This window comes from Schistocerca piceifrons, chromosome 9 (genome assembly GCF_021461385.2).
Source record: "Schistocerca piceifrons isolate TAMUIC-IGC-003096 chromosome 9, iqSchPice1.1, whole genome shotgun sequence".
In the NCBI taxonomy this organism is placed as follows: Eukaryota; Metazoa; Arthropoda; class Insecta; order Orthoptera; family Acrididae; genus Schistocerca; species Schistocerca piceifrons.
In genome coordinates, this window is record NC_060146.1 from 152,490,860 (window position 1) to 152,505,653 (window position 14,794).

Here is a 14,794-nt window from a genome sequence, read left to right on the forward strand (position 1 = left end):
TTGCCTGCCGATTACTCACTATTCTGTGACCGGTCTCCTGAACTCCTACATTTTTTTCATTTGGCCAGAACTTTTCTTTATTTGGACGTTCGGCGGAGTTAACAAAACAATACTTTTGCACAAAGCAACTTTTTTTGGGCTTTACTGGTAAATAATCTGTGGAAATATGCATGGCAGAAAGTGTGATGAACTATAATGGTGAGTAACAGTTGGATAAAGTATGAAATCCTGAAGTGTCCAGAATTTCCTCCATATGAAGAAGACTGAGTACGCTGATGGCCACGGCAAGCGGCAGCTCTGTGGACCGCAGAGTTCTGCATTCTGCCAGCGAGGGCAGTGTCTGCCATGTAGTATGGTTAGTGAGTCACCACAATCTGAGTGCATACGCAAAATACACACAGTGGGTTAATGAGTTGTGAGATGGGAGAAGTTCCTTTCAGTCTTCGATTGTTCGCATAGTGATGACTGGCAGGTGCCCAGTCCAAATATTGTGGAGTGTCATAGACGATGACCAGCTATAAGCCCGAAACGTCTTATGTTAGTCTATTAGCCCTTTAACTGCTGCAAACGTGCTCTTTGCATTCCCTACTGAGGCGGCTTTTGTTTGTGTTGTACTGCTTGCCATATACTTGTGTGTGTACTGAGAGACTGCATTCTGTCTGATAAGTAATACTTATTGTCCAGTTTTTGCAAAACTGTTAGGTGAAAAATGTGATTCTTGTTCACCTTAGTCTGTTATCTTCACTTGCTAACGATCCGTATTTCTTTTTATTATCCATCATACTTACTGTGCTGCATCAAATTTAGTGGAACATTGCATGAATTTTTATTGAATTTGCAGAGTTAAAAGTGCATTGTGTGAGCTTTGCGTGTGGTTGATTTTAGCTCACACATGTCGTGAATGGAATACAGGTAAGATGTTGCAATTTTATGTAAAATTGAAAGCAGAACAATCTCATTTCACTCTTGAGTTATTGGGTTTTATATCCAAAGGATGGTTGGGCGTGCCGCGCCCATTTGTGTCCTCATGTCTCACGAATTGTTCTGTCATGACAATGGTCATGTCTCATAAATGATTCAAGACACCAGAATGAGGTTTCTTGGAAATGGTAGTGCACAATGAGGTGTGCATACTGTAGGTAAATACTTGAAACTTTTTTATTCACAGAGATGTGGAAACAACTGATCCACAGCAGTGAGAGGTCGACAGCTCAGGACACATTCAGATGTCTGTGGCACTGTTGGAAAATTCAAGCAGCACATATACACATGCACCAAACCTAGGTGTTTCATTAAATCATCCAGAAAGTAAACAGTGTAAAGTCAGAACTAGCTCGTTAAGCACACTTAGTTTGCAAGTAAACTGTGCTAAGTGATCATTAATGTGTTTTTAAGAATAAAATTATGGTTAGAATTTACAGCTTTAAAAATTTGTCACTTACAAATATTTGAATACAATGACTTCTTGATTTATGTGAATAAAAAAAGAATTACCTCAGATGTACTTAAAGTATTTTCTTTATGGGAAATAATTGAAACTTTACTGTGCCGTTTCTCAAAACAACCTGCTTGTCCTTTACCACCTTTACAATTGAGGTTTTCAAATATTTCCATCACTATTGAAGATAGCAAAACAAGTTTTTCCAACTGCACCAGTATTTCAACATTGGCTGCTTTTTAATGGTATGTTTCCAGTGGTGAATATGTCAGTGAAATTTTGTACTTAAATTTGCTCCAGGAATATTGGGAAAATACGAATCCTGAAGACTGCCTGAACAAAATTGCCATATAGTAAACATAATAATAATGATGATGATTATGATAATTATTATTACTATTACAGGCTGTGCTATCAGGCTTGAGATTCACATTCCTTGGCTTTTCTGGAAATATTAGGTTGGTGCATAAGTTTGTAGCATTTTTGCTTTGCATGTTGGTATTCCAGTTGCTATGGATTTATTGATTGTTGTTTTTTATTTGAATTTATGTATTGTCATTTTATCATTAGGAGATAGAATTTAGCTGTGGACTCTAGAAAATGGACTGCCAAGTGGAGAAATAAGAACATTTCCAACATATTCTTCTGTTTAAGTTCAATAGAGGAGTGACAGCAGTGGAGCCAGCGAGAAACAATGGTACCGTGTATAGGGATAATGCCATTGGATAAAGCATGACGAGAACATGGTTTTCTCATTTTAAGGTGGTTTAATGACCCATATCAGTGTACTTGAGAACTGGCAAATGTTATGAACTGTGATCATTTCACCATTGTGCTACATATGCATGCAATGGGAAAGGTTGAAAAATCCGGTGTATGGGTACCACAAGCTCTAAGAAAAATCATAAAAATCAGCTGGTTACATAAGTGCATCTCTACTTGCTCATTGTCATTTGGCTCGTGGACAACACAACCATTCCTCTCCTGGTGACGAGAAATGTGTCTTAATGCTAACACAGGGAAAAGAAAGGAATGGTTGAACCCAAACAAAGCAGCTACTCCCTGTACAAAGTCCTATTTGCATCCATAAAAGGTAACTTTATACATCTGGTGGAACAGGAATGGTGAGGTGTATGTTATAACCTTTAATCACTAATAAAGTGCATGGAGATACAAAAGTAGAACACTAGCGGGTTACATGTTACTAACTCCGTATCTGTCATTCGACTGCCGGGCCGTGACATGCGGCCGGCGCCGTTCATAACCAGGTGGCGCTCCCGTGCTCGGCCGAGCTGCAGAGCGCCTCTATCGCCGTGTTCGCGTACTAACGTAGCGGCACTTTTGAATGTCATGGCACTGTCACAACACTTTTCCCCCCTTGAAAAAAAAAACGCTCACTTTCGTGGAGACACGGACAGTGCGGAGACATCAATGGCCTCTTGGGAGGTCCCAAGAAGAACCCGCGGAGAAACACGAGAGAATGGTCGAAAATGTCCAGGATGGAAGCTGGCGTGTGGAACGTGCCTCCTGGACGAGATGATGGGTGAAAACTCTGGAGCAGCATCCATAGGTGTCGTGGACCTGGGGGTGTGCTCCAGCGAGATGGGTCCCGGAGAAGGCGGCGTCGCGACTGGGGCCGGTTCCGGCGTACTCGGAAGCGGTAGCGACGGCGGCGGCAGCAACACGCCCGGAAGATCGGCAGCAGCGACAGGACTGGCTCCTCGGGCTGGTGGAGACGAAAAAAGGGGCGGTGGTACCGGCGTGGCCACAACTCGTGGGTGCATCTGGTCGTAATGGCGAACAACCATGCCGTCGTCCGTATGTATTTCACAAAGCCGGCGGCCGCGAAGAGCCTGGACCATCCCTGGAATCCATTTAGGGCGAGATCCATACCCCCGTGCCCACACGTCGGCACCCACCGGGTATTTTCCCGCACTAGGGGACACAGGAGAAGGCCTGACAGGGTGAAGCAGATGCAGTAGAGTGCGCAGTTGGCGGCCATGCAAGAGTTCAGCAGGGCTGCGATCACCCAGAGGCGTGAAGCGATAAGAACTCAGAAATTGCAACAGAGCGTCATCTGTGGAAGAATCACTAAGGAATTTTTTCATTTGGCTTTTGAAAGTGCGGACAAGGCGCTCGACCTCCCCATTCGATTGCGGATGGAAGGGCGGTGCTGTAACACGATGAATCCCTTGTCCAGTACAAAAATCACGGAAGGCCTGCGAAGAGAACTGAGGGCCATTGTCCGTGACAATCGTGGATGGAAGACCTTCTAGCGCAAAGATTTTTGACAAAGCCAGCGTCGTCGCCGCAGTGGTGGGCGACGGACAGCGAACAACAAACGGAAACTTCGAGAAGGCGTCAATCAACAGTAGCCAATAAGTGCCGAGGAAGGGGCCGGCAAAGTCAGTGTGCACCCGTTCCCACGGCTGCGCCGGATCAGGCCACAGAGAGGGCAGAGTACGAGGCGCAGCCAGTTGTTGAACACACTGATCACACGCAGCGACCATGTGGGCGATGTCCGAATCGATACCGGGCCAATAAACGTGCCTGCGGGTCAGGGACTTAGTCCGAGAAATCCCCCAATGGCCCTCATGCAATAGTTTGAGAACAGCTTTGCGAAGAGAGGCGGGCACCACAACCCGTGGAGATGCGCCATCCGTGGTCAGAAGAACAACACCCTCACGAACAGACAGACAAAGGCGCAAGGCATGGTAGTTGCGAAGGGGATCCGACGCCCGGCCCTTGGTCCTGTCTGGCCAACCCCGCTGAACAAAACCGATCACCTGACGCAGGACCGGGTCCCGCGCAGTAGCCGACGCGACCTACGAACCTGTAAGTGGAAAACCCTTGACCGCACGACGTTCTTCCTCATCAATGTGGAAACAGAGGAGTTCATCGCGATCGAAAACCGGGTCGGGGCCCATCGGCAAACGCGACAATGCGTCAGCTTTGGCGTGCTGGGCCGTGGGGCGATAGTGAATCTCATAGTGAAAACGAGACAAGTATAAGGCCCAACGTTGCAGGCGGTGAGCTGCCTTATCCGGAAGCGACGCCGAGGGGCTGAACAGAGAGACCAGCGGCTTGTGGTCGGTGATGAGGTGAAACTTAGAACCATACAAAAAAACGCTGAACTTTTTCAGCGCATAAATGATAGCGAGCGCCTCCTTTTCTATTTGAGAGTAACGCCGTTGGGCATCGTTGAGGGTCTTGGAAGCGTAGGCGATGGGTCGTTCCGACCCATCCTCATACCGATGGGCGAGAACAGCCCCTAGGCCATACTGTGACGCGTCAGTCGCCAGAACCAAGTGCTGACCCGGACGGAATGTGGCAAGACAAGGCGCCGACTGCAAATGAGCCTTCAGGCGGACAAAAGCCTGCTCACACTCGGCGGACCAACAGAAAGGAACGTTTTTGCGTAACAGCTGATGCAGAGGATGAGCCACCGCCGCCGCGGAGGGAATGAATTTGTGATAATAAGCAACCTTGCCTAGAAACACCTGAAGTTCTTTGACCGTAGACGGCCGGGGTAGAGCGGTAATGGCCGCAACGTGCTGTCGTAGAGGGCGTATACACTCACGGGACAAGTGTAAACCAAGATACACAATGGAGGGTTGGAAGAACTGAGACTTGTCCAGATTGCACTTCAACCCTGCTGAATGCAGAACCCGAAACAGTGAATGCAAATTGCGAAGGTGCTCCTCAGTGGAGGCCCCCGTGACAATATCATCCAGGTAGTTGATGCAGCCAGGAACGGAAGCCGTGAGCTGTTCCAAAAACCGCTGAAAAATGGCCGGCGCGCTAGCGACGCCAAATGGTAACCGCTGGTACTGATACAACCCACAAGGAGTGTTGATGACGAGAAATTCCTTGGAAGATGCATCCAACGGCAACTGATGGTACGCCTCCGATAAGTCAAGTTTGGAAAAGAACTGGCCCCCAGCGAGCTTGGTAAATAACTCCTCAGGACGGGGAAGAGGATAAGTGTCAATGAGGCTTCGAGCGTTGACAGTGGCTTTAAAATCACCACACAATCGCAGACTCCCGTTTGGTTTAGAAACCACCACGATGGGTGATGCCCATTCGCTGGAGGTAACAGGAAGTAGAATCCCCAAAGCCGTTAACCTGTCTATCTCAGCTTTGACAGGCGCACGCAACGCCATCGGAATAGGGCGTGCCCGGAAAAACTTAGGGCGAGCCGTAGGTTTAAGAGTAATGTGGGCATCAAAATCCTTGGCACGACCCAGACCAGCAGAGAACACGGACGAGAATTCAGAACACAAGCCATCCAGCTGTGGATACGGAATGTCCTCAGATATGAGGTGCACATCATCATCAATGGAAAACCCGAACAACTGAAAAGCATCATAACCGAACAGGTTTTCAGTGCCCGCATGATCCACCACATAAAATGTGAGGGGCCTAACAACAGACTTGTAGGCAGTGGAAGCATCGAACTGGCCAACGATAGGAATTTTCTGCTTATTATAAGTTCTCAGATTTCGCGTAACGGGAGACAAGGGAGGGGAGCCCAACTCCAAATACGTGCGAGAATTAATGAGAGTTACTGCAGAGCCAGTGTCCACTTGCATGCGAATGTCTTTATCCAGAACACGAACAGTAACAAACAACTTATTCATTCGAGAAAGCACACAGTTAACATCCATGTCCGATGCCTCGTCCTCGTCGACAGGAACTTTAGGGGACTGACACACAGAAGCAATGTGGCCTTTTTTCCTACAGGAATTACACGTGGCCCAATGTTTTGGACACGCCGCTCTGTCATGCTGTACGAAACAACATGGACAAGAAGGAAGGGCAGAACGAACCTGCTTCTGCGGTTGCTGTTTTCGCTGCGAGCGTGGCGGCCCAACGCGACGTTGTTGACGCGAGTGCACCGCCACCACATCGGCGTTTCCCTGTGAAACAGGCACATTGTCTGCGTCGAAAGTGGTCTGGACAGCGCCTACATCACACCACGTGTCTATTTGCGCACCAGCAGCGTGAGACACTTCAAACGATTGAGCGATGCTGAGAACTTCCGACAACGACGGGTTTGGCAATTGTAAGGCACATTGCCGAACTTCTTTATCAGGAGCAAGCCGTAAAATAGCGTCCCGAACCATTGAATCAGCGTAAGACTCATGATGAGTGTCCATGACAAACTGACATTTCCGACTCAGACCGTTTAGTTCCGCCGCCCAAGCCCGGTAAGATTGATGGGGCTGTTTACGACACCGGTAAAAAGCCACGCGGGCGGCAATGACATGGGTGTTTTTTCGGTAATAGTTAGACAATAAGTCACACATTTCTTGGAAGGACAGAGAGGCAGGTTCCCGCAGAGGGGCTAACTGAGATAGCAGCTGATAGATCCGTGGGGAAATCCAAGATAGAAATAACGACTTACACATTGGAGCGTCGACAACGCCGAGAGCCAAGAAGTGTTGCTGCAAACGCTTCTCATAATCCTCCCAGTCTTCAGCAGCCTCGTCATAAGGAGGGAACGGAGGCGGAGAAAAGGAAGACAGACGATGAGTAAGCGACGTCGACAACGCCTGAATAGCAGCCGTCAGCTGTGTTTGTTGTTCAATAAGCGCTTGCATAAGCTGTTCCATGTCTGCCCCAACACGAACACACAAGTCCACAACGCAGGAAAAAAAATATCCGACCTCGTCGCCAAAAAGTGTTATAACCTTTAATCACTAATAAAGTGCGTGGAGATACAAAAGTAGAACACTAGCGGGTTACATGTTACTAACTCCGTATCTGTCATTCGACTGCCGGGCCGTGACATGTGGCCGGCGCCGTTCATAACCAGGTGGCGCTCCCGTGCTCGGCCGAGCTGCGGAGCGCCTCTATCACCGTGTTCGCGTACTAACGTAGCGGCACTTTTGAATGTTGTGGCACTGTCACAACAGTGTACTATGGATTACTTCCCCCAAGGTGTAACCACCACTGCTGACATTTATTCTCAACAACTGAGATGTCTTGTAGACATAGTCCAAGAACAATGACTAGGTGGGCCATAGGGAGAGTCGCTATTCCACAATGACACCTGACCTCATTCTGCTAAACTGACAAAAGACTCTATACATGTATTGAGTGAAGAAGTCATTCCTTACCCATCTTATTCACCTGATCTTGTGCTCTCAGATTTTTACCTTTTCTGCTCTCTATCAAATACCCTTCAGAGACCACCTTATCCTGACAAAACTGCACTCCGAAGATGACTCTACAAGTTGTTTGCCTTAGAACCAGGTGGTTTTTACAGTTGCAGAATCTGAGTTATCCGAGTCTTGGCAGACTGTTGTAAATAGTGAACAAGGATATATTCTTGATCACTATTGTCTTTTATGTTTGTTTAATTTATGGAAAAATGCTATGGACTTGTGTACCGACCCAATACCCATGTGAGATACTATTGTTGCTTAGTATTTCAGAAGACAAAGTTGCAGGCATTAATCATACAGCACAGTACCTGCCACCCACTTTGTGTACCATGCTTCTGCATAAGTTTGTCTTGATATTCTGATTGTATTAAAAATGTTCTTTTGGGGACCATCTATTTTTCCTTCTCTCTTTTTTTCAGGTCCAGTTTTTTTTTCTCAGGTTGTAATGCTTGGTAGAATTTACAGCACAAAAAATGAAGTGTGTTAGTTGTATGACGATGTCTCGGTGAATTCTCAGTTTTATAATACAGTCTTTTTACGAATCTTAACTGAATGTTTTCCTCATACAGGCATCGTGTTCGGAGTGGATGTTCAAGTGTAATGATTCGGGCAAGTGCATTCCCTACTGGTGGAAGTGTGACAGGGTGCCTGACTGTGTTGATGGATCAGACGAGGTCGGTTGTAGATTTATGCCGAACCCTCCGACTGACACTTCTGAACATGTACCGGATCCCACAGAAGGTCCAAGCTGCCCTAAGCAACACTTCAGATGCTCTGCAGGTAGGTAACTATAACTCCAATTTTGATGAGCTGTACATTTACTAAATGTGTGAACAGTTACTACGTTCGCTGAGAGACTGGTCACCAGTATCTTTAATTGTACTCAGTTTGTTGGATAGGCACATATAAATGTTGCATTAACCTTCTGTACAATGTAGTTTTTTATATTTTTCCCCCAAAATGTGTTTCACCACTGCTGTGGCAAAGTTCAGGCAGATTGTATTTCATGGTCTGGAGAGTTATTATGTGCTTAGTAAGTGGACAACGGATGGAAAAGACTCACTGTGGTTTAATAACAAAAGTTGGAAGATGCTGAGAAGATCTATGCATGAAGCATACAACTACTATCACCATCACACCTAGCAAACACCCTCCTGCGGGTCCGTGGGTTAGAATAGGCTCGAGGTATTCCTGCCTGTCGTATGAGGCGACTAAAAGGAGTTTCACACGTTTCAGCCTTTATGTGATGGTTCCCAGTAGAATTTGACCTCCATTCTTCAAAATTTTCCCAAAGAGTGAGCCAGTTGGGGAAGGGCGCCTTACAAGATGCATCGTTTCCATCGTGCATTGAGATCTTTAGCCCACTTTCTCATTGTCACATTGCAGTCCTGCCCATTCTCCATCTCTTGGTCAACGACACCTTCCAGGGTGCCTTTTCCACCATGCACTATGCAGTGTCTATTTCTGCGTCGACGATGACCATGGACTTCTTTGCACCTGATATCCAGCACGGTAGCCAGTCTGTTGTGGTGGGGCCGCCATGTACCTTGTTGGTTGTAACCCCCTGACCACACAGGGATCGCTCTGCTGATGCCTGCGCCGTTAAATCCCCACTTATGCCAAGGGGTAGATGCCCATCCCCCTGGGGCATTGGGATTCCCGGCAATGGCCATCCTGCCAGGTGGCGTTTGCTGTGGCTGGGTGGCACCTGTGGGGAGGTCCCCTGGTTGGTGGCATCAGGGCGACGACATGCGATGAAGCGTAGTCCATTATCTCTTGCTGGTGGTGAAACACCAGCAGTCTCTAACTGATTACGAGCTCAATTCAACACACAGAAGTATGACCCCAAATCGCTCCACTCCCTGGCGACACCATGGGAGGAACGTTAGGTTAAAGATGGCAGTAGATCTTATTTGCCCCGGTACCTTGTATGTTCGAGAGCTGATGGGGAAACTTTCATGACAATGAAGCCGTAGTTTTTTGTTGAGCATTTAGTTCGGGGCGTTAACGGCGCAGGCATCAGCAGAGTGATCCCTGTGTGGTCAGGGGGTTACAACCGACAAGGTACATGGCGGCCCCACCACAACAAACTGGCTACCGTGCTGGATATCAGGTGCAAAGAAGTCCATGGTCATCGTCGACGCAGAAATAGACACTGCATAGTGCATGGTGGAAAAAGCACCCAGGAAGGTGTCCTTGACCAAGAGGTGGAGGGCTTGTCCAAAATGAGATCTGGGTCAGTCTTGATCAAAACAGCATCCTCTGCCCAGTCACGGGAGTTACTTGCTTGTGACAAGCTGGGGGATGTTTCAGTAACCATAAGAGCTTAAATAGGGTCCAGGGTATCATTTCACAGACACCTTCTTTTGCAGTCCGATGGTGAGCTGTACGCCAATTTAGATCGGCGAGGTGTACATTTCATCTGGCGTGTCCACTGGGGTCCGAAGAATAATCAGGTTGCCACCAGTGCCTTCATCTTTGAGGGTGATACATTGCCTGAGAAGGTCAAGGTGATGGCCTACTGGTGTGATGTAAAGCCCTATATCCCTCCCCCAATGTGGTGCTTTAAGTGCTGGAAGTTCAGCCATATGTCTTCCCACTGTACTTCCAGTGTCACATGCCGAGATTGCGGATGCCCATCACATCCCAATACTCCATGTGCCCCACCTACCATTTGTGTCAACTTCGGAGTGCACCATTTGCCTTGCTCATATGACTGCAGGATTCTCCAAAAGAAAGAAACCTGGGCAGACTGACCTACACTGAGGCTAAGAGAAAATTTGAATGCGTACGTCCTGTGCGTATGACCTCATCTTACGCCGCCACAACAACAGTTCTGGCACCATCAGCTCTGCCAACCCAGGTCACCTCTCAGAGCCAGAAGACTACACCTACCATCTTCATGGTGGGGGGCATTTCCCTCCCTGTTGCTCCTGCACCACCTACTTCGGGAGCAACCCCCGCCCCCCAACCATCGGGGAATTCCGTCCCCACTTCTAAACCAGCGAAGTGTAAGTCGTCTTCAGCTTCTCTTGCTGGGAAGGGGTCCCTTGGGTCACTCCCTTCCCAGGTTTCTTCTAGTACGAAAGACGACACCCGCCAGTGGCTGAAGAGCCCAAAAGCAGCTGGTCGTAGGGCTTCACGCTTATCCTCAGTCCTGGAGACTGAGTCAGTGAAGTCCTCCCCGCCAGGGAAACCCAAGGAGCAGTGAGAGAGATCCAAAAAGAAAACCCCAAAGACCAAGGAAATTGCAGAGGCACCCACACCACCGCTACGCACAAGCTCTGCGGCTGAGGATGGGGTGGGGGTTTGGTGTCCGCCCAGGACCTAGATCTCACCAGACCCTCAAGACACAACGGATATAGACTGCGCAGGCAATAAATCGGTGGCTGCAGGTGACGAGTCTGAGGCGCAAACAGCCTCATTGAATGTTCCATGCCTTCCCAGTCTCATGATGTCATCCTCCAGTGGAATTGCGGTGGTTTTTTTCACTGCCTGGCTGAGCTACAGCAACTGTTAAGCTTTACACCTGATATCTGCATTGCCCTCCAGGAAACCTGGTTCCCAACACTGCAGACCCCTGTGCTACATCTACATCTACAAATATTCCGCAAGCCACCCAACGGTGTGTGGTGGAGGGCACTTTACGTGCTACTGTCATTACCTCCCTTTCCTGTTCCACTCGCGTATGGTTCACGGGAAGAACGACTGCCGGAAAGCCTCCATGTGCGCTCGAATCTCTCTAATTTTACATTTGTGATCTCCTCGAGAGGTATAAGTAGGGGGAAGCAATATATTCGATACCTCCTCCAGAAACGCACCCTCTCGAAACCTGGACAGCAAGCTACACTGCGATGCAGAGCGCCTCTCTTGCAGAGTCTGCCACTCGAGTTTGCTAAACATCTCCGTAACGCTATCGCACTTACCAAATAACCCTGTGACGAAACGCGCCACTATTCTTTGGATCTTCTCTATCTCCTCTGTCAACCCGACCTGGTGCGGATCCCACACTCAATAATACTCAAGTATAGGTCGAACGAGTGTTTTGTAAGCCACCTCCTTTGTTGATGGACTACATTTTCTAAGGACTCTCCCAATGAATCTCAACCTGGCACCCGCCTTACCAACAGTTAATTTTATATGATCATTCCACTTCAAATCGTTCCGTACGCATACTCCCAGATATTTTACGGAAGTAACTGCTACCAGTTTTTGTTCCGCTATAATATTACCGTACAATAAAGGATCCTTCTTTCTATGTATTCACAATACATTACATTTGTCTATGTTAAGGGTCAGTTGCCACTCCCTGCACCAAGTGCCTGTCCGCTGCAGATCTTCCTGCATTTCACCGCAATTTTCTAATGCTGCAACTTCTCTGTATACTACAGCATCATCTGTGAAAAGCCGCATGGAACTTCAGGCACTATCTACTAGGTCATTTGTATATATTGTGAAAAGCAATGGTCCCATGACACTCCCCTGTGGTACACCAGCTCTGCGGCTATAAGGGATATTACAGGAACCATAGCGACCATAAACGAGTGTCGGGTGGAGTTTGCGTTTATGTACTAAACTTGGTCTGTAGTGAACATGTGCCCCTTCAAAACCCTCTTGAAGCAGTGGCTGTGAGAATGAGGATGACGCAGGAAACAACTGTCTACAATGAGTATCTTCCTGCATATGGTGTAGTACCCCTGAATGTATTAGCTGCACTGATTGATTAACTCCCTAAACCTTTCCTACTTCCGGGAGATTTTAATGCCCGTAACCCCTTGTGGGGTGGTAGCACACTTACTGGCCGAGGTAGAGATGTTGAAACTTTACTGTCGCAATTCGACCGCTGCCTCTTAAATACTGGGGCTGCCACACATTTCAGTGTGGCTCATGGTAGTTACTTGGCCATTGATTTGTCAATTTGCAGCCCAGGACTTATCCCATCTTTCTACTGGAGAGCACATGACGACCTGTGTGGTAGTGACCACTTCCCTATCTTCCTGTTACTGCCCCAGCATCAGGTGCACGGACGCCTGCCAGATGGGCTTTGAACGAGGTAGACTGGGGAACTTTCACTCTGCTCTCACCACTGAATCTCCCCCACAAGGCAACATCGATGTGATGGTTGAGCAGGTGACTAGCACAATTGTTTCTGCAGCAGAAAATGTGATCCCTCGCTCTTTAGGGTGCCGGAGGCATAAGGCCGTTCCTTGGTGATCGCCGGAAGTCGCTGAAGCAATTATGGAACGTGGGCGAGCTCTGCAGTGGCATAAGTGACACCCTTCCCTGGAGCACCTCATAGCCTTTAAACGTCTCCATGCCCGTGTTTGTACCTTATCAAACAACAGAAGGAGGAGTGTTGGGAGAGATACGTCTCAACCATTGGGTGCCATACGTCACCTTTCCAAGTCTGGGTGAAGATCAAACGTCTTTACAGGTACCAGGCCCCAACAGCTGTCCCCTGTGTTACCATAAATGGCGAGTTATGTACCGACGCAAACGCAATTGCCGAGTACTTTGCTAGAGCCTCTGCATCAGAGATTTACCCCCGCAGCCTTTCGCACACTCGAACGGCAGCTGGAAGGGAGCGTCCTCTCATTCACTACGTGCTGCAGTGAATCCTATAACGCTCCATTTACAGAGTGAGATCTCCTTAGTGCCCTTTCACATTGCCCCGACACATCTCCTGGGCCTGATCGCATCCACAGCCAGATGATTAAACATCTCTCATCTGACTACAAGCGACATCTTGTCGTCATCTTCAACCGGATCTGGTGCGATGGCATCTTTCCATCGCAGTGGTAGGAGAGCATCATCATTCCGGTGCTCAAACCCGGTAAAAACCCACTTGATGAGGATAGCTATCGGCCCATCAGCCTCACCAACGTTGTTTGTAAGCTGCTGGAATGTATGGTATGTTGGCGGTTGGGTTGGCTCCTGGAGTCACGTGGCTTGCTGGCTCCATGTCAGGGTGACTTCCGTCAGGATCGCTCTACCAGTGATAATCTTGTGTCCGTCGAGTCTGCCATCTGAACAGCCTTTTCCAGATGGCAACACCTGATTTCCGTCTTTTTTGACTTACATAAAGCATACGACACGACATGGCGACATCATATCCTTGCCGCATTGTATGAGTGGGGTTTCTGGGGACCATTCCCGATTTTTATCCAAAACTTCCTGTCGCTCCATGCTTTCTGTGTCCAAGTTGGTGATTCCCATAGTTCCATCCATATCCAGGAGAATGGAGTCCCGCAGGACTCTGTAATGAGTGTGTGTCTATTTTTAGTGGCTGCTAATGGTCTAGCAGCAGCTGTCGGACCCTCCGTCTCACGTTCTCTGTATGCAGACGACTTCTGCATTTCGTACTGCTGCTCCAGTACTGTTGTTGCTGAGCAGCACCTCCAGGGAGCCATCCACAAGGTGCATTCATGGGCTCTAGCCCACATCTTCCAGTTTTCAGCCACAAAGTCCTGTGTCATGCTCTTCTGTCAGCGTCGTACCATTCGTCTGGAACCCGCACTTTACCTTAATGACGATCCACTCACTGTGGTGGAGACATATCAATTCCTTGGACTGGTTTTCAATGCTCAATTGACTTGGTTCCCTCATCTTCGTCAGCTTAAGCAGAAGTGCTGGCAGCACCTCAATGCTCTCCGTTGCCTGAGCAACACCAATTGGGGTGCAGATCGCTGTACACTGCTGCAGCTCTCCAGAGCCCTTGTGTAATCCTGAATTGACTATGGGAGTGTGGTTTATGGTTCAGCAGTGCCTTCAGCGTTGCATTTACTCCACCCTGTGCACCACTGTGGGGTTTGATTAGCAACAGGAGTTTTTAGGATGAGTCCGGTGACCAGCTTGCTGGTGGAGACTGGTGCCCCTCCACTGCAGATTAGACGTGCACAACTGCTCGCCAGTTATGCAGCACACATTCATAGTTCCCTGAGCATCCGAATTACTGTCTCCTTTTCCCGTCCGCGGCAGTCCGTCTCCCGCATTGGTGGCTGAGATTGGAGCTAACGATTGCGGTTCACGTGCGGTCCCTTCTCTCTGAACTGGAGTCTTGCCTTTACCACCTCTACTTGAGGTCTGTTCACGTACACCTCCATGGTGCACGCCTTGGCCGCAGCTTTGTCTGGACGTTTTGCAGGGCCCTAAGTACTCCGTTAACCCCGCCGCTCTCCGCTTTCAC

At 48.4% G+C, this 14,794-nt stretch overlaps 1 protein-coding gene across 3 annotated transcripts in view; it reads left to right on the forward strand.

The window, feature by feature from the left end:
* LOC124717273 (sortilin-related receptor-like) overlaps positions 1 to 14,794 on the forward strand; it is a 230,660-nt gene that overhangs the window by 117,607 nt on the left and 98,259 nt on the right. For all 3 annotated transcript variants that reach the window (XM_047244086.1, XM_047244088.1, XM_047244087.1), the window contains exon 20: positions 8,178 to 8,388. In XM_047244086.1, coding sequence (XP_047100042.1) covers positions 8,178 to 8,388 — 211 coding nt within the window. The remainder of the gene's footprint in view (positions 1 to 8,177; positions 8,389 to 14,794) is intronic.